General features: G+C 53.5%; 1 protein-coding gene across 1 annotated transcript; it reads right to left on the bottom strand.

Moving 5' to 3' along the window:
* Positions 1-8,761: 8,761 nt before the first annotated feature.
* TPBGL (trophoblast glycoprotein like) lies at positions 8,762-13,116 on the bottom strand. Its single transcript, XM_077341164.1, has 2 exons — positions 11,710-13,116; positions 8,762-9,390 (listed from the first exon to the last, which is right to left on the bottom strand). Exon 1 carries the CDS (start codon positions 12,837-12,839, stop codon positions 11,730-11,732), a length of 1,110 nt encoding a protein of 369 aa, XP_077197279.1. The 5' UTR covers positions 12,840-13,116; the 3' UTR covers positions 8,762-9,390; positions 11,710-11,729.
* Between the last annotated feature and the right edge of the window lie 6,807 nt (positions 13,117-19,923).

The following is a 19,923-nucleotide window of genomic DNA, read 5'->3' as shown; positions in this document are numbered from 1 at the left end:
CCTGTTCAGCTGTTTAAACTGTGTTCTCCCCAAATGGGCAGTTCTTCTCACTGTATCACCAAAAGGACCCTGCAGAGCTGGAAATAAGTACAGAGGAGGACGACCAAGAAGATGAGGGGGTTGGAATAATTTCCCAAGGAGGAGAGGTTGAAGAGTCAGGGGACTTTGCAGTAGAGAAAAGAGACACGACAGTGGATCAAATTATGCCTGGGGTACAGAGAGCTGGCAAAGAACCTTATCTTGCTTTCCCAAAATATTCCCAACAAAGCTGATGGGCAGTAGCTTCAGGATGGGCAAAAAGAAGTAGTATTTTGCACAGGGAACAATTCTGATGTGGAATTCACCTGAGGATGTTGGGATGGCCACAGGAATAAAGAGTTTTAAGAAGGGAACAGAAAGATTCCTTTGGGTAGAGAAAAGCGGCATCTAAGAACCAACTCTCCTTCTTCAGTAATCTCAGGGCTCTCTCAGCCTCACCTCCCTCACAGGGTGTCTGTTGTGGAGAGAGGAATGGGAAGGAGACTATAAGCCGCTTTGAGCCTCCTTCGGGTAGAGAAAAGCGGCATCTAAGAACCAACTCTTCTTCTTCTTCAGTAATCTCAGGGCTCTCTCAGCCTCACCCACCTCACAGGGTGTCTGTTGTGGGGAGAGGAAAGGAAAGGCGACTGTAAGTCACTTTGAGCCTCCTTTGGTTAGAGAAAAGCGGCATCTAAGGACCAACTCTTCTTCAGTAATCTCAGGGCCCGGGTCCAATCATGACAGAGGCCAGGCTAAATTGTTTCCTTGGTACCAGAGAAGGACGTTCCTGGTTCCGCCTGTTTTCCTTGACCAGTTTCTGAAATGATTGCCTCTTTGAGGAACAGGATTAAAGACTTCTGATTCAGAGGCAAGGCCGTCTTTCTGAGACAACGATCAATGATGCTTTTAAGATTCCTTGACAAATGTCAATTTTTATTTCTTCAACTCCGAGGATGTGTGATTCTCTGGGCCTTGCAGAGATGGATGTCGCCTCCCTCGGTATAAAATGACCCTGCAAAGGGCTGGCTCAGGCCAAATGCTCCTCAGCATTCCTCTTGCTTCCCACCCGGTTTCTTTCAAGAGATTTGCAAAAGAAGGAGAGGAAGAGTTGGTTTTTATCCCCTGCTATTCTCTACCAGAATGAGTTTCGAAGAGGCTTCCAATCGCCTTCCCTTCCTCTACCCACAACAGATACCCTGTGAGGTAGGATGAGGGAGCTCTGTGAGAACAGCTCTAACAGCACTGTGACTGGCCCCATGTCACCCAGCTGATGTGTCCTAAGGTGTCTTAATTCTCTTCAGTTCTTTCAAATACAGTTCTTTCAAATACAGGCGTCTTAATTCTCTTCAGTTATTTCAAATCCATTAAACTTTGTAGTCTCAAAGTTTAATGGAGGTTTCTTAACTGCTCACAGGCATAGATGACCTGTTTGTACATAACATTATGTACAAAAGGAACACCACAGATAGTGGTTTTGAAAACGGGCAATTGAAAAAAATCATGTTTATCCGGAACCTGTTTTGGTTAATAGCTAATATTTTAGTTTATTTTCATACGAATAGGACGTGAATATCTATTTTGAAACAATAAAATCAGAGTCCTGTAGCACCTTTAAGACCAACAAAGATTTAATCAAGGCGTGAGCTTTCGAGTGCTTGCACTCGAAAGCTCACGCCTTGATTAAATCTTTGTTGGTCTTAAAGGTGCTCCTGGACTCTGATTTTATTGTGCTACTTCAGACCAACACGGCTGCCCATTTGAATCTATTTTGAAACAGAAAGCTTTTGCAGCATCTCTGGATGCAGGCTGACCTGGGCCTTGGTGACAGCAGGGAAGGTCAACTCCCCTTGGGCTAGTTGCCATCTCCAGAACTGGGGCCTTCCCAAATGTGGAGTGCATGATCTTGCCATTTGCGCCATGAAAAACCCATTGCTGCAACTAACAGTGTATTGAGCAAATTGTTGGCATATGTGGCATTATGTCTCTTGCGGGCGGGGAAGCAAACCGTGCTGGTGGCTGATCGCTAAGCCTTGACCATGGGCAACCGTCACAACAACCCTGCAAGGTTGGTTGTTCTAAGACTGTGTGACTGGTCCATGTTCACCCAGCAAGCTTTCAGGGCAGAGTGGAGATTCAACCCTGTGTCCCCCAGAATCGAATACAGCCTTTCTCAACTTTTACTGTTGCAAAATCCCTAAAGCATTCTTTCGAGACAAATTGAAAGCGGCATGATGGTGCAGAATCCGGTTGAGAAGCATAGCTGTGTACACACCCACCTGAGACCCTTCCCCTTTCCAATCCCCTCAAAGACCATCATTGGCCACTGGGGAGGGGTGGGTGGGTTGATAAGACCATATATGTTCATGTTACCTGATAAATGTTTAATAAATTAAAAAAATATATTAAAAAGTCTGTTCTCACCCAGCACTCTAATCCCAACCCCGTAGTGCCTGTCCAATTTAGCAGCCTAAATCCATGTTGATGCCTGAGTCGTTCGTAGGAAGACTGGGGATCTTCGATGAAATGCAAATGAAAGCAGAATTCACAGGAAGTGGGATAAAACAACATGTTTGTTTTCAAGGGGAAATGGAAGCAGCTTTGCCCTGAAAGTCTGGCATTCCCACTGAGGCTGTGGAGCTGTCCCTGGTGCTGAAATCTTGTAGCACAATCAATCTGCTTCTACAAGGAGACACTCTCCTGCCGCTACCTATGGAAATACGCAAGGTCTTCAGTATGCAGAATTGAGTGGAATATCAAGGGTGCCCTGCAGGGGTCATCAGTGGAGATGTATATGTAGCAGAGATAGGATAGGAAATTTATGATGAATTTCAGATTATTTCCCCGGGAGGTGGTGGGTTCTCCATCTTTGGAGATTTTTAAGCAGAGGCTGGAGAGCCATCTGATGGAGAGGCTGATTCTGGGAAGGCTCAAGGGGGTGGCAGGTGACAGTGGATGAGCGAGAGGGTTGGGAGTGTCCTGCATAGTGCAGGGGGTTGGACTAGATGACCCAGGAGGTCCCTTCCAACTCTAGGATTCTAAATTCCGTCTAAATTTCTGGAAGAAGTTCCTGACAGTCAGAGCGGTTTCACAGTGGAATAGGCTTCCTCGGGAGGTGGTGGGTTCTCCATCTTTGGAAGGTTTTAAACAGAGGCTGGAGAACCACCTGACAGAGAGGCTGATTCTGTGAAGGTTCAAGGCAAGCCCCACACGTTCATGTCTCAAGACCTATGCAGGGCTGACCCTGGTTAGTATTTGGGTGGGAAGTGTCCAAGGATTTCATAGAATCATAAGATCATAGAGTTGGAAGGGACTTCATGGGTCATCTAGTCCAACCCCCTGCACTATGCAGGACACTCACAACCCACTGTCATCCACTGTCACCTGCCACCCCCTTGAGCCTTCACAGAACCAGCCTCTCCGTCAGATGGCTCTCCAGCCTCTGCTGAAAAATCTCCAAAGATGGAGAACCCACCACCTCCTGAGGAAGCCTGTTCCACTGAGGAACCGCTCTAACTGTCAGGAACTTCTTCCGGATGTTGAGACGGAATTTCTTTTGCATTAATTTCATCCCATTGGTTCTGGTCTGTCCCTCTGTTAAACGGAATGTCCCCTGCAGACTTTTCTTCATATGGTATTGAGCCTTGCATTACAGATCTTGCATTTCCCAACTGTCTGCAAGAACTGCAGTTTTGCTGAACCTGAGCTGCCTAGTTTTGCTGAACCTGAGCTGTCAGCCACCTGGCCCACCCCTTCCCAAACAGCCCACTCAGCTCAGCTTTAGCAAAGCCGTCTCCTAATTATCTTCTTCGTTTGCCAGCCGGCTAAAAGGGAGATGGCTTAGTTCTCGGCTCCTCTGGGGCAGCCCCCTTTGTTTCTGCGTGTCCAACGGGAGGTTCGAACAAGGTAGGCCTTTTGCAGCCACTTCTATGTCGGGAGCGAATGACAGCCGAAGCCCAGGAAGAGAAAGCGGATGATGAATGGCCCCGCCCCCCCTCGGTTTGCAGACGCCACTTGGTTTTAGCTTTTTAGCCAAAAGATGGAAGCGATACGCTCTCTGCTTCAGTTTTTCATTTGGCAGCCTGTCGGCAGCGGTGGAAGGAGGGGGGGGGAATTTGACTGAGCCTCATCAGTCCTGCTGGGAAAGCAGAGAAACCATTAGCATGATACCCATTCCCAGTTTCCCCGCCAGCCAGGAGGCCAGGATTATGTTCATCCCTTGGCATCGCTTTTGAAGACAGTGCAAGGAAACAATCCGGGGTATCCCTGTTGGACTGAACAAAACAGGCTCCTTCCAAGCGCAGAAGAGAGTGCCGGTTCTCCTGCTGGTGAGAGAAATGCTTCCCTGAGCCCCCTCCAGGGGTTGATGGTCACTAAGAGTGAGCTGGGTGGGAATCCCCGCTCCTCCTCCTCCTCCTCCACATGCAGCCATCATGGTGACCTTGTGCTGGTCACAGTCCTGATAGTTCTGTTCTCACAGAGCAATCCAGTCAGAGCTCTCTCAGCCCCTCCTCCCTCAGGCCCTGCCTTGAGGTTGGTCAGTCTAGTGTGTCCTGCAGGGCGTCTTTGGGTTGTGCAGTCCAGCTTGGATTGTCTTATGGGTTCAATGAGATCTGAACACACTGGGAAAGTGGGCCAATGAAAACAAGATGTAATTCCATAAGGAGATGGGGCAGAGTTCTGCATCTGGGTCGCAAAACTGAGCAGCAGGCATCCAGGGAGAGGCACTTCGGGGGAGCTGTGTGTGTGGACAAGATCTTGGGGTGCTTGCAGACTGGAAACTAAATAGGAGCAGAGAGGGTGATGGGGTGGTAAAGAAGGCAAAGGCGGGCTATATCAAGGGAGGCCTCGCATCAAATGTCACAGTCCCATTGTATACGGCTCTGGTGAGACCACACCTGGAGTACTGTGTGCAGTTCTGGAGGCCTCACTTCAAGAAGGACGTAGATAAAATTGAAAGGGTACAGAGGAGAGCGACGAAGATGATCTGGGGCCAAGGGACCAAGCCCTATGAAGATAGGTTGAGGGACTTGGGAATGTTCAGCCTGGAGAAAAGGAGGTTGAGAGGGGACATGATAGCCCTCTTTAAGTATTTGAAAGGTTGTCACTTGGAGGAGGGCAGGGAAAGGTTTCTGTGAGCAGCAGAGGAGAGGACCCGCAGAAATGGTGTTAAACTACATATCAAACAGTACCTGCTAGATATTAGGGAAAAAATGTTAACTGCCAGCATAGTTCAGCTGTCGAATGGGCTGATCCTGCACTGAGCAGGGGGTGGGACTAGATGGCCTCTTTGGCCTGTTACCCCTCTAGGATTGGTGCTTTCATACATCTATACTGTTTTATGAACGGTTCTATTTTTATTTTTATTGTATGGGAGTTCTGATCCCAGGGGGAGTGGTGGTTTCTTGGGGCACAAAGAACTACCTCCCCCCCCAGCCGTAAGAGAAGAGTTCTTTGCCTGCCAGGAAAGGCCCAGCACAAAGCCTGTGCCGGAGTCAGCGGAGAGAGGGGCTGAATGTCAACTCCAGCTGGGACGGAGACAGCAGCTTCTGACCTGGCTCATTAGTGTGACAAACACAGAGAGCGATCAAACAGGGAATTCTGACGGGGGGGGGGAGTGCTGCGGAGGGGGGAGGCATCTCTTCTTGTCACTTTAATGGCCCGCTCTCAGAGATGAAATCTTTTTTTCCTTCTGGCCCAAGAGACAGGCACTGATTCTGCACTTACTTCGTTTATTCCATTGTGGATCCGGCTGAATTCTGGTTGATTGGAACTTAGGTCTTCCTCTACCCCCCCCCCCCCATTAAAACAGAAAGTGTTCTGCACTGGATTGGGGAAGTTCAGAGTAGGGAGGGGAGCCAAGGACAGCAGGAGTCTCTTTCTTTCTTTTCTTGAACAGGGTGCGTGTGTGTGTGTGTGGGGGGGGAGAGGATTGGAGACAGAGAGGAGGGGGAATAAATCGAAGAGGCAAATATCTACCGAGAGAATTTAGGGGTTCTGGAGCACAGTCACTTTAAGCCAGCAAGACTTTGAACTGATGCCATGGCCAATCAGGGAAGACTGCTTTGCTACAGTGTTGGAGGCAGGAGGCAGCAGCAAGTTAATTCGCAAAGAGCAGAGAGCTGCTGGGGCCCGGATCCCCCAGTTTTCCGTGCAATAATTAATTCCACCTTAATTCTACCTTTTCCTCTCGGAGCTAGGAGCTCTTGTGTCTGTGGGTCCCATAAGTGAGTTGTGTCACATTGCACTACTTTTCCTCCCCTGGAGGAGGGAAAGAAGATTTCAGCACTCCACTTGGGAAGGGGTTCATAATGGTGCAGTGGAACACGGGGCAAACAGAATCATGGCCAGATCTGGATGAGTTCTCCAGGGAACTGCTGTCAAAAGGGGAAGGGATCATCCATAGAGAATTCCTAGCAGCCTCCTGCTGTTCCCTTGATAGCCAGGTTAGCTTAACCACTTAAAAAACAACCTGGCAACCCATCGTTATCCCGTTCTTACTCCAAGGAGTGGCACCCTTAGTTCTCTCCTCCGTCATTATGTCCCCACAACATGCCTGTGAGGTAGGACAGGCCAAGAGAACAAATGCCAAACCACGCTGGAATAACGGTTGTCAATAGTCAAAGTGGCTCTAGACTTCTGCTTTGTTTTGCTAACATTTAGACCAACATACATACGGGAACAGAACAATATGGGTCCCCGTGTTAGACTGTTTGGACCAGCGGAGGTCACCAGAGTCCAGGAGCTCCAAGACAAACAGAATTTATGGCGGGGGGGGGAGCTTTCGGGAGTCCCTGCTCACTTCCTGAGATCCAGGGAGAATGTGAGCCCATCTGTCCTTCCATCGCAAGGCGGGTGAATCCGCATTCCGCACAGCTAAATGTGGTGCCTTCAAGGGAGGCAGATCAAGGAGATGGGGTGGGGTAAACTGCCTGAAATGCCACATTCATGTTCCAGCATTCTGGCTCACAAGACGCCAGTGCAAACAGGCTGGAGTCCAGGAACACCATCCAGACCAGGGGTAGTCAAACTGCGGCCCTCCAGATGTCCATGGACTACAATTCCAAGGAGCCCTTGCCAGCATTCGCTGGCGAATGCTGGCAGGGGGCTCTTGGGAATTGTAGTCCATGGACATCTGGAGGGCCGCAGTTTGACTACCCCTGATCCAGACCCACCAAACTGGAGCTTTCTAGAGTCAGCATCAACCCATGGCACCGTGGAGACCCAGAAGATTTTTGGGCTACGAGCTATCAAGACTGAAATCTGCCTGAAATTCTTTGTTCCTCCATCAGACAGGGACCTCTGTTCCCACTTGTATCTGCCGAAGGGAGGTTTGGCTCATGAAAGCTTTTGTTGGACCTCAATCTCCCTGTTTTACTGCAGATCAACATGGGCTGGTCTGAAGCAGCAGAACAAATTTAGAGACCAGGGCTGGTTCTGCACTTACTTTGTTTATTCTGGTGTGGATCCTGCTGAATCCAGATTGATTTGAATTCGGATCTTCCTCTAATCCTCCCCCCTCCCCATTGAAACAGAAAGTGTTCTGCACTCGATTGGGGAAGCTCAGAGAGGGGAGGAGAGCCAAGCCCAGCAGGAGTCTCTTTCTTTCTTTTCTTGAAAGGGGGAAGTGGGGAGGACTGGAGACAGCAAAGGGGGGATGAATCCAAGGGGCAAATCTCTGCTGAGAGAAGTTAGGGCTTCTGGAGCGCAGCCGCTTTAAGGGAAGCCTTGCAGCCAGGAACCAGGAAATTCTTGAAATGACACCATGGCCAATCAGGGAAGACTGCTTTGCTCCCAGGTAGGGAGCAGTAAATTAATTCACAAAAAGGAGCTGTCTACACTTTTACTCATGACAGTCTTTCAAATATCAAGGCTTATACCCACTCTAGGATATTGCGGGGGAAAGGTAGGCTCACCATGGATCAAACATGCATGTTGCAGAGGGAAAATTTAAAGCACCCAAAATCAAAGTGGAAATCGATTTCACTGCAGACAGGAGGGATTCGTTTGAACTGGGAGGAGATAACAAGCCCCATGCAGACTACACACCCTGGGGCACCTTTAAGGCTATAAAGTTTTTTTCTAGGTGTGAGCTTTTGTGTGCACGCACGCTTCCTCAGTGTATTGTACCTGAGGAAGTGAGTGTGCACATGAAAGCTTATACCTTGAATAAAATTTTGTTGGTCTTAAAGATGCAGTGGGACTCTAAATTTGTTCTGCAGGTTAACATGGCTACTCTCTGAAACGAAAGACATAAATCATGCACGTTCCCAGCAATCCACGGCTTGCAAATGGGGAGGTCAGCCGTTTCAGTGCCTCTCTGGATCACCTCCCTTCTTTTCTGGTGTTAATTGTGTTTTGGAATTTTTGGTGGGTCAAAGCTATCCATGGTAAAGACACATCAAAGAAAGACAGAGCTGGAAAGTACCGAAGGGTCATCTAGTCCAGCCCCGGAACAACACAGGAAATTACAACCACTTCTGACTTCCCCCAGCAGCTCCTGGTCTGCCCCCACAGATCCTTTCTCAAATGTCAGCTGGAAGCCATGACTGCATCTAGGCAGCACCCTGGTTTGCAGTGATGTCCGTGCCACACAAAACCACGGTTAACGCCAAGGAGGAAAAGAACCAGGGGTAGGCCCCAGAGGAGAGCAGAGAAGGTGAAGCATGTCTCCTAATTGGCAGCCTGAGATCTGCAGGGAACCGACGCTACATCAGCTCAGGAATAACAGCACAACAGCCAAGGCTATTCTGAAATTATTGCAACCAGCTTTATAGAAAACCAACAGAAGGCAAGTCAGAAATGCAAGCTTCGATCGCTTCTCTCTAGACACAGGCCAGCCATGGCTGTGAACGCCACTGGAAGCGTGGTCAGCCAGCCGTGCTCTTTGCCCGCACTCCTATGGCTGATGGGGGTTCCCTTCACCCCAGCGGTCCGTGCTCTGAAGCCACCCTGCAGACTAGCATGAGCGCATTTCACCCGGCGTAAAGATTGACGAAACAGCCCCTAACCTAATTATGATGCTCCAAAGTCAGGACGTTAAACTTGAGTGGTTCCTGCGTGCTGGAGGAACATGCAGCCAGGCGGTCGGGAAGGGGGGAGTGTCCGACGGTGGTCCGGTCCGGTCCAGTCGCATGACCCCGTGCCTGAGAAAAGAGCTCAATTTCCATCCCACAAAAGCCCAAAGGCCGTGGCCATTCTCCTGCACCGGTCCGCCCTGCAGGTTGTGCGTTGCACGGCAATGGGCCGGTTTGGATCGCTTTGGGGGCTGCGAGTCGGAAAATCAGGCCGGCGGGGAAGAGGCCATTCTGCAGGCGCCTGGTGGAATCCGGGGCGAAGGAGGTTCGCAGTGCGAAGTCTGCCACGTTTGTCCATCTGCGAAGTACAAACTCTCTCTGGAGGGATGGCGGCCTGGGAAGACCCGGACAGGAGTTCAAGGCAACAGACGGCAGCCCCGGTGAAAAGGGGGTTCCTCTGGAGGAAGTGGTTGCTTCCCAGGGGAATATTTGCTTCACTCCTCTTGCGCACCAGAGCAAGCCCCAGTCAGTCTGCCCAGGGCAGGGGTAGTCAAACTGCGGCCCTCCAGATGTCCATGGACTACAATTCCCAGGAGCCCCTGCCAGCGAATGCTGGCAGGGGCTTCTGGGAATTGTAGTCCATGGACATCTGGAGGGCCGCAGTTTGACTACCCCTGGTCCAGGGATTCTCCCACGTTCCACAGGGACGTACAATGCAGCTTCCTCTGGCGAGGTCACCCTCCCCTTGCTGGTGTTCAGGGGTCTTTTACAGAAGAGCAAAGGGGGGTGATGGTGGAAAGGGGGGGCAGTTGCAGCAGCTTCCCCCTCCTTCCTCCCAGTGCTTTTACGGGCCCTGCAGCCCTGATCTTCCCGACATTTCCTTGGGAGGTAGGGACACTAAAATCAATTTGCCTACTCTAGCAATGTCTAAGGCGGCAGGTTTGAGCTGGCCAGCCGCACAAGACTTACTCAGGAGTAGTCCCACTGATTGCTCCAGGGCGACTCAAAAGGACGTGGGTGTCTTTTGGGTTCCTACAGCAGTGGTTGTGGCTGGGGGGGGGGGAGTCCACACTGAATTCCCCTGCGTTAGATCTTGGGCAGTTCTGCTGTTTAAATGGGGGAGAATATCCGGTCCTGAATCTGATTGTGGGGCGGCTCACCAAACTTACTTCCCACCAGTCCACAGAAAGTGAGCATCGTGCTCTCCAGGGAGATGTGAAGGAGCTCTCTGTACTCTCTACAGCTGTGGCATTTGTGCTTGTTCAGGGGGATTGCCCTCTCTGTTTGCACAACCATTGGGCTAACTTGAAGAAGAATTGTTTTTTTATATCCCACTTTTCACTACCAAAGGAGTGTCAAAGCGGCTTACAATTGCCTTCCTCTCCCTACAATAGACACCTGTATTTGGGGCTCAGAGAGCTCTGACAGAACTGCTCTGTGAGAACAGATCTAACAGGACTGACTGGCCCAAGGTCACCCAACTGGCTGCACATGGAGGAGCAGGAAATCAAATCCAGCTCTCCAGATATTTTATATTATTCTAGGTTTCCCACATGCAATAGATCAGGGAACAGTTAGCATTCTGGGTTGGGTAGGCCTACCTTGTGTCTTGCAAGTAATGCCTGCAATTGGACCCTGAAGATTTCAATGTTAATGTTACTTCAGATGATCCAGAATATTTTCCCACTCCTACAAAAGCCTTTGGAAGGGACAATGTATGGGGAGTGGCCATAAAGGCTGGGTCCAGGCCCCCACCTGCAAGCTCTGCACTTAGGGGTCGGCAAGGGGCCAATCCAGATGCAGCATCAGCTAAGTCTGTTTTGTGCATTAAAAGGGGGGGGGTCTCCCCTCTTCTGTCTCTGACCTCCAAGGGGGCTTGTGCTCAGTCGCCTCTGGCCACTTCAAAATGATAGAAAAAGGAAAAATCTGGTCCTTTAAAAAATATTTAAAGCTGCAGGACAAAGAACTGATAGAGAACAAGTGACTCACTGCAGGCCATGCACAGTGGGGAGAACCGCTGCCAACGCTCCTTACTGGGCGGGGGGGGGGGGGGAAGGCAGCTGTGCAGAGTGAGGGGGTCTCTCAGCCTGCAGTGTGGGGAGGAAGAGGAGGGCAACTGGCCTCCCCGCTCCCATGAGACTGAAGGGGCTGGAGATCCGGCTGGATTTCTCATAGCAGGAGGGAGGACCCCCACGGCAGGTCCCTCTCCCAGGCTGGGGGCTGCAGGCTGTCCTCACTGACCCAGGGGCAGAATTCGGGCGCTCAGATGGCTTTTCCCCAGGAAACTCAGTCTGAAAACGAGAGCCGTTTTTCAGTTTGGAAAAGAGGAACTCCCTCCCTCTCTCTCTCTCTCTCTCTCTGCACCAGAATAGCAGGGTAGCCAACCTCCAGGTGGTGCCTGGAGACCCTCCCTCCCCCGGCTTTGCAACAGATCTGCAGAAGATCAATTCCCTGGGGGTGGGGTGGTGGGGAGATGGCTTCTTCGGAGGCTGGACTCTGTGGCCTTTGCACCCTGGAGGGGTCCCTCCCGGCTCCCAAATCTCCAGGGATTTTGCAGACTGGGGTGGGGTGGGGGGTGAGAGGGGGATGTCTTCCAGTGGGCGGGGGCTGTGGGGAGGGGTGCCCTGAAAACAAAGCCGTTCCCGGCCCCCTGCGCCTTGGAAGCCCACCCCCCTACCCGTCGGTCCATGCGGGCTCTCAGAGGTCCCCGGAGCCGCCGCCTCCTCCTCCTCCGCGCCGCGGGTCGCAGTCCTGCTCGTAGCGGTAGTGGTAGCCCTCCATCTGGTCGCGGCAGGCCTCCCGCAGGTTGTTGAGCCAGCGCTTGATGCCCTTGCGGTTGAGGTAGAGCACCATGAGGAAGACGAGGCCGATGAGGGCGAGCACGATGCCGAAGAAGACGTAGGAGGCCGTCTCGGGGGGGCTCAGCGCGCCCTGCTCCTCGTCCTCGTCCTCGTCGTCGGGGCAGCCGAGCTGCGAGGGCCGGAGGCGGGCGACGGGGCGCCCCTGGAGGGCGCGGGGGGCGGCGCAGCGCAGGGGGGCGCGCTCGGCCTCGGAGGCGTTGCGCAGCCAGGCGAGCAAGGGGCGCAGGGCGGCGCAGTCGCAGCGCAGCGGGTTGGCGGCCAGCAGGAGGCGCGGGCGTCCGCGGGCGGCGAGGCCGTCGAGCTGCGCGGCATCCAGCGCCTGCAGGGAGTTGTTGCGCGCGTCGAGGTGGCGCAGGGCCGGCGGGAGGGCGGCGGCGGGGGGCAGCTCGCGCAGGCGGTTGCCGGCCAGCTCCAGGCGCGCCAGGCTGAGGTTCGTCAGGGCGCCGTCCAGCAGGCGCGCCAGCCCGGCCGCGTCGCGCGCCTCCAGCGCCTGGTTGAGGCGCAGCGTGCGCAGGTGGGCGCAGCCGGCGAAGGCGCCGGGGGCGACGTCACGCAGGCGGTTGTGGCTCAGGTCGAGCGTGGCCAGGGCCGGCAGGCCCGCGAATGCCGCCTCCTCCAGCGCCTCGATGGCGTCGTGGGTGAGCAGCAGCAGCGTCAGCGCCGGCAGCGGCCGCGCCGTCGGGCCCGCGGAGCCCCCGAGCCAGCCCCCGGCGAAGGCGGCGGCGCGCAGGACGGGCAGGCGGGCGCCGGCGATGGAGAGGTTGCGGGCGGCGGCGGGCACGTCGGCGGGCGGCTCGAGGAGGCGGCCCAGGCGGCACTGCAGCGTGTCCGGCGTGGCGAAGCAGAAGCAGGGCGCCGCGCACGGCCCGCCCGACGGCACCAGCAGCGCCAGCAACACCAGCCCCGCCGCCACGACGGCAGCGCTCAGCGGGCGGCCCCGCGCCATCCTCGGCCCATCGCCGCCGCCGCCCCTACACGCCCCGCCCGGCCCGGCCCCAGTCCCGCACTGGCCCTGCCAGCAGAAGGCGCGGAAGAGCCAGACGCACAGGCCAGGCGGCGCGGCGCTCGACGGGGCGGCCCGGGATCATGGCGGCGGCCGAGGCTCTCCCGGGCTCCCCTTCTCCTCCCCTCCAGGCAGGCAGGCAGGCAGGCAGGCAGGGGGGCGAGCTGGCTCTCTGCGACGGGGCGGGCGGGAGCGCGGGCGGGAGCGGCTCGTCGGGCGGGCGGCCGGGCGGCGTCTGGCCGGGGCGGGAGGCGTCGGCCAGGGTGGCGGGGAGGGCCCGAGGCTGCCATTGGCTGGCCCGCAGCTCCCGACCGCCCCCCCTGGCCCGGGGAACCGCGTTTGAACGGGGAGGAGGGAAAAGGCCGGCCGGGGGGGGGGGAGGGAGGGGGTTGCCGGGCTCAGCCGGCAGCCGCCGGGGGGTTCCCTGAAGCCGAACCTGATGGGGCGGGGAGGGGGAGGGGGAGGGGGAGGGGGCGCGGTATGCCCCCCTTTGCCCGGGGCTGAGGCGCACCGGCCTTTGGGGAGGCGCAGGCGGTGGGATTTGTAGGGTTTCTATTGATAAACCAGGTCGAACTCGACGGTTGGTGTGGCCCCTTCCCAGGCTGGGATCCTCAGGGGTTAACAACACAGATAATGAGTCCATCCCATGAATAGACGGCGGAGGGATTTGGGATTTAGGAGCACAAGAAGCTGCCTCTTGCCGAATCAGCCCCTCGAGCCATCCAGGTCAGGGGCCTCTCCTCAGACAAGCGGCCGCTCTCCAGGGTCCTCGGCGAGGTCTCGCCTCTTCCCTCCTGCCTTTTCCTTCAACCTGGAGATGCTGGTGGGGGATTGAACCGGGGACCTTCTGCGTGCCAAGCAGAGGCTCTGCCACTGAGCCTCGACCCCTTCCCTATGGCTGTGCAGGGTCTCACACAGAGGTCTTTCCCTTCCCCTCCTGCCTGGTCCTTTTAACTGGAGATGCTGGTGATAGAACTGGGGATCTTCTGCAGGCCAAGCAGAGGCTCTGCCACTGAGCCTGGCTCTCAGGCCAAGGTCTTTCCCCTCCCCTCCTGCCTGGTCTTTTTCACTGGAGATGCTGCTGGGGATTGAACCTGGGACCTTCTGCAAGCCAAGCAGAGGCTCTGCCACTGAGCCTGGCTTTCCCCTTTCCCCTCCCCTCCTGCCTGGTCTTTTTCACTGGAGATGCTGCTGGGGATTGAACCTGGGATCTTCTACAGGCCAGTCAGGCCTCTGGCCCTCCGTAGGGTCTGGGGGGGGGGTGTCTTTCCCATCAAATCACCTTCTCAGCCGAAGCTGCTGGGGATCCAACCAGGGACCTTCTGAGTGCTGAGCAGAGGCCCCTCCCCTGAGCCTCAAGCCCTCCCAGCAGAGCCATTGGGCAGCCAGAGGCAGCAGGATGGGAGGGGAGCTGCCAGGGCAGGGGGCAAAAGAAGCCCTCCCCCCTTTCAGGCTCTTCTTGATGGCAGTGAGGTTGCCAACTCTAGCTCTGGAAATTCCAGGTTCTAATGCCAGAGAGCCCCCCTTCCAAAGCAGCCGTTTCCTCTAGGATGAATTCATGCAGAGAGGGCCAGCTCAGTGGTGTGGTTAAGAGCAGGGCTTTTAATCTGGCAAGCCGGGTTTGATCCCCCCCCCCTCCATGCAGCCTGCTGGGTGACCTTGGGCTAGTCAAAGCACTGATAGAGCTGTTCTGATAGAGAAGTGATATCAGGGCTCTCTCAGCCTCACCCACCTCACAGGGTGTCTGTTGTGGGGAGAGGAAAGGGAAGGCGACTGGAAGCTGCTTTGAGCCTCCATCGGGTAGAGAAAAGTGGCATATAAGAACCAACTCTTCTTCTTCTGTAACCTCAGGGCTCTCTCAGCCTCCCCTCCCTCACAGGGTGTCTGTTGTGGGGAGAGGAAAGGGAAGGCGACTGGAAGCTGCTTTGAGCCTCCATCAGGTAGAGAAAAGTGGCATATAAGAACCAACTCTTCTTCTTCTGTAACCTCAGGGCTCTCTCAGCCTCCCCTCCCTCACAGGGTGTCTGTTGTGGGGAGAGGAAGGGAAGGTGATTGGAAGCCACTTTGAGACTCCTTCGGGTAGAGAAAAGTGGCATATAAGAATCAACTCTTCTTCTTCTTCAGGAATATCAGGGCTCTCTCAGCCTCCCCTCCCTCACAGGGTGTCTGTTGTGGGGAGAGGAAAGAGAAGGCGATTGGAAGCCGTTTTGAGACTCCTTCAGGTAGAGAAAAGCGGCATCTAAGAACCAGCTCTTCTTCAGTAATCTCAGGGCTCTCTCAGCCTCCCCTCCCTCACAGGGTGTCTGTTGTGGAGAGAGGAAGGGAAGGCGACTGGAAGCCACTTTGAGACTCCTTTGGTAGAGAAAAAACAGTATATAAGAACCAACTCTTCTTCTTACCAACTCAGGTTTGGAATTCCTGGAGATGTGGGGGGGATTGTTTTTCCCCTGGGGAGTCCCCCCTCCCAATGCAGCCATTTTCTCCTGGCTGCAGGGGTGGCCAAAGTGTAGCTCTCCATGGCCTACAATCCCCATGAGCCCCTGCCAGCATCATGCTGGAGAGCTACCTTTTGGCCACCCCTGCTCCAGGGGCACTGATTTTGAGCAGCCTATCCCCACCCACAGCCTCTGTTAAGCGGACAGTTTGCCTTCCTCCAGGACTGTTGGCATCCGTCCTTGCCCCTTTAAACATGGCTCCTGCCTCTGCTTCTTTCTCGGAGGCGGATCTCCCTGGAGCTCTGTTGGGGGAACTTGTGAGCAAACAGATGAAGGACATGATTAAGACCTGCTCGTTACAGCTTCACATCTGCTCTTTTCGCCCCGGTTTCCAGTCCGCGATTGTTCTTTTAGTATCCTTTATTGCCACTGTGGTTTTTAATTAATTTCCCGCAGTCTGCTTGGTACCTTGCCGAGGCTTTCCCGGTTTGCAGGTTGGGTTTCTGCCGTGGATTCTCACAATGCAAATCTCTGCGTTGTTGCTAGGAGGATTAGCGGCAGTTGTGTTCTTAGATGGCCTCATTGCTGCTCCTTGAAGTTAGTTTTAATTGTTGTTATGGGAGTTTCGGCCACTGTGTTTGTGACACGGAGTGTGGGACTGGATGGGCCACGGGCCTGATCCTACAGGACTTTTCTCGTTTTCTTATCTGTAAACTGCTCCTCAAGAGCGGTAGTAATAAAACGCTAAGGACAATGTGGGAGGAGAAAGGGGTGGGGCGAGTCCAGGATAAAAACTCGAAGGGGCCAATCAGGAGCCACGAAGCGGCTCCTGATTGGCCCCTCCGAGTGTCAGTCTGGGAGGTGAGGGGGCCAGGGGAAGAGCCTTTGCTGCCGGGAAAGGAGCAGGGCCGCCACGTCAAAGACGTGCCGGGCCTGCTCATTTCCCCGGGCCGCAACAAGATTGAACCATGGAGTCCAATTCTAGGGTACCCCATATGATCCCCATTGTTTCCTATGGTAAGAAAAACACAGAATGGAAATCAGATGGGGGAACCCTCTTTGGGTTTGGTCCAGTCTTTTTGCAACTTGGGGGTTCTTTTGAGGAGGGACTCCTGCAGCTACACTGCAAGTTTGGTGCCTCTACCTCAAACCTCACACACACACACGCTCGCTGGCAGGACTGTGACATCTGAGGAGCTAAGCCAGAGGCAAATTAAAGGAAGATTCTGCATTCTGCCGGGGGTTGGACTAGATGACCCTTGAGGTCCCTTCCAACTCCATGATTCTTTGAGGGACAACGGCCCCTCTGTCTGGGACACCAGAGCAGATCATCTTCTCACGAGCAGACTCGGTTCCCAGCCTGCAAGCTCGCTGTTTATTCAAATACCTCCAGTTGTCCTAAAAGCTCTCTGCAGGTACCGCTCACCTCATTTGGGCCGGTCGCGGAGTGCTTTTTTACAAGGTAGAATTTTGGACAATAAGAGCAAAGGTCTGCAACTAGTCGCCCTCCCCCCTCCCCCATTAGACGGTTGGGAGCTTCATTTCACTGGGAGCTTCATTTCGGCTGGTTTGCTGCTCGTAACGATAACCCCGCAAGGTGACTTGTTCCCCTTTGCAATTTCACCTCCAGATCTACCCAGGAAGCTGATAAGGTTCGTCTCGGGGGAAGCTAATGAACCACATTAGCCCAGGAGACAGCTCTGGGCACCTTCCTGTCACCCCCCCCCCCCCCTCCTGATTTTCCGCATCCTCGCCATCTCTGGCATTCGAGTTAATGCAAGCTAATGGAGCATCTATTTCCCGGCCCGGCTCTCTTCTCAATCATAAAAGTTTTCCGATTCCAGGCTTAATTCCCACAGTCTGGGGCTGCAATGTCATGATGACAGCCGTGGGTCAAGGGGGAGGTGGGGGGGGGAGTGATGGATGGACCAGGATGGATACAGTCTGCTTGCAATGAACGCCCTGATGGCAAAAGGAGATGCCGCAGTTTTGGTCTGGATTTATTATTGATCAGATAAGGGCCGGGACTCCTCAGCACTAAAGGGAGCGGGGAACCCAGCCGAGTCTCAGGCGAGGAAAGAATGGGGAATGCGGGAACAATGACTTTCAGTGCGAGGGCCAAGGCAGAGCCAGCCCAGCGCCTGAAGCCCCAACGAGCACCAAGCCTAGCGTGATCTTTCCCAAACCTCTTGCATCATATCTTTGTGGGGAACCCTCCTCGGCCAGTGTGGTGTAGTTGTTAAGAGCCATGGCTTCTAATCTGGAGAGCCAGGTTTGATTCCCTGCTCCTCTGCATGCAGCCAGCTGGGTGGCCTTGGGCTCTCACAGCCCTGTTAATGCTGTTCTGACCGAGCAGGAGTATCTGGGCTCTCTCAGCTTCATGCACCTCACAGGCTGTCTGTGGTGGGGAGAGTTCTGGAGGCCTCACTTCAAGAAGGACGTAGATAAAATTGAAAGGGTACAGAGGAGAGCGACGAAGATGATCTGGGGCCAAGGGACCAAGCCCTATGAGGATAGGTTGAGGGACTTGGGAATGTTCAGCCTGGAGAAAAGGAGGTTGAGAGGGGACATGATAGCCCTCTTTAAGTATTTGAAAGGTTGTCACGTGGAGGAGGGCAGGATGCAGTTTCTGTTGGCTGCAGAGGAGAGGACACGCAGTAATGGGTTTAAACTACAACGATATAGGCAAGATAGGAAACAATTTTTCACAGTCAGAGTAGTTCAGCAATGGAATAGGATGCCTAAGGAGGTGGTGAGCTCCCCCTCACTGGCAGTCTTCAAGCAAAGGATACACACTTTTCTTGGATGCTTTAGGATGCTTAGGGCTGATCCTGCGTTGAGCAGGGGGTTGGACTAGATGGCCTGTGTGGCCCCTTCCAACTCTATGATTCTATGAGAGGAAGGGAAGGTGAGTGGAAGTAGCTTTGAGACTCCTTCGGGTAGAGAAAGTTGGGGTATAAAAACCAACCTTGTTTTTCTTCATATCAGAGCCCTCTCAACCTCCCCTCCCTCACAGGGTGTCTGTGGTGGGGAGAGGTCAGGAAGGTGATTAGAAGCCACCTTGAGACTCTTTTGGGTAGTGAAAATCAGGGTATAAAAACCAACCTCGTTCTTCTTCTCCTTCATTCCATTTCAACTCTTTGTGGCATCTAGGAACCAGTGGTTATTCCAAGTTTCCATTTTTTGATGCACCGGTCTCCTAGGTCAGTTGTCCCCAACCTTTTTATCACTGGGGACCACTCACCCCTTGACAATTTTACTGAGGCCCGGTGGGGGGGGGGTAGTTTACTCCTCTACTCTCAACCACTGCCCTGACGCTCTCTGATCGCTATGGTAATGTTTAAACATCCCTTCAAAATAAGATATAGACACGCCACAACAATGAACATAAGGAACATTTTATTTTCATGGAAAGTTTAACTCATGACAATGACAAATCAGTGGGAACCCTGAGCTTGTTTCTCTGCAACGAGATAGTCCCATCTGGGAGTGATGGGAGACAATGATACCCGAAGTGTGTTGTAAAGGGCCAGGGGGAGGGGAGAAGGCGTCCTTCACGGCCCACTTCCAAGTAGTCGACGGACCACATGTGGTCTGCGACCCACAGGTTGGGAATCACTATCCTAGGTCACTTGACTTCCAGGTGTTCTCTCAAACTTTTCAGGTATGTTGCCTGGAGGGCTAGCACCTAGCTTCCCTTTAATGCTGTTGAATAGAGACCCTACCTATGTCAGACGTTGCAAGGACTCACAACCAACTTCTTAGAAATAGAAAGTTTTTATTGAGAAGCACTTCATACATCTAGACTAGCGAAGTCAAATCTGGCCTGAGGACAGATTTGCTTCTTCTTATCAATACAATTCTCCCGCCCAAAACTTGAAAGTTCCCAAGGGAGGGGAGGCAGAGAGAGGAGACAAATGCAATTAAAAACAGTGTTACATTCTCATGGCCTTGACTGTCTTCAGACTTAGATAAGATGTACTGTGTAGCAGAACCAGACCTTGCCAAGAGGCCCCACGGAAAAGCACATTCAGAGATAATGGCTACAATAACATAGTTTCGCTTTTCAACTAGGTAGCATGATATAGGACCTGGAGCTCCCAGGCACCAAGCAATAAAACTGTCATGGAGGAACTCAGGCTAATTTATGACAGGGTTTTCTAACAATCCTGACAACCTAGTGCCTGCATCTCCCTCTTCTCAGTGACTGGTTACTAAGGGTAACTTACTTACTGCACTTCTGCAACTCCCTGGGGATTAGAGATCTAGCATCCCAACACCTTCCTTCCTCTAGTGACTTTTTTGAATAGTGTTAGAATTCTAGAGGTTCAAGTGGTACAGACGACAAACACCGGCATTTAAAATAATAAAGGATGTATTAGAAAGAAAAAGTCTCCACACATACTGTGCACAGCAATGGATTGAGCAAGGATACTAAAGAAAAGGTGTAAACACGATCTTCTGTTCCTCAGCTCTCTACATCAGGGGTAGTCAACCTGTGGGCCTCCAGATGCTCATGGACTACAATTCCCATGAGCCCCTGCCAGCATTCGCTGGCAGGGGCTCATGGGAATTGTAGTCCATGAACATCT

The sequence above is a fragment of the Paroedura picta genome, chromosome 6, assembly GCF_049243985.1.
Source record: "Paroedura picta isolate Pp20150507F chromosome 6, Ppicta_v3.0, whole genome shotgun sequence".
Lineage (NCBI taxonomy): Eukaryota > Metazoa > Chordata > Lepidosauria > Squamata > Gekkonidae > Paroedura > Paroedura picta.
Note: the sequence above shows the minus strand (reverse complement) of the source record. Positions and strands in the feature narration are given on the sequence as shown.

What these genes read in the sequence shown, in the direction of transcription:
- TPBGL (XM_077341164.1), bottom strand. Translation starts at nt 12,839, where the DNA reads ATGGCGCGGGGCCGCCCGCTGAGCGCTGCCGTCGTGGCGGCGGGGCTG.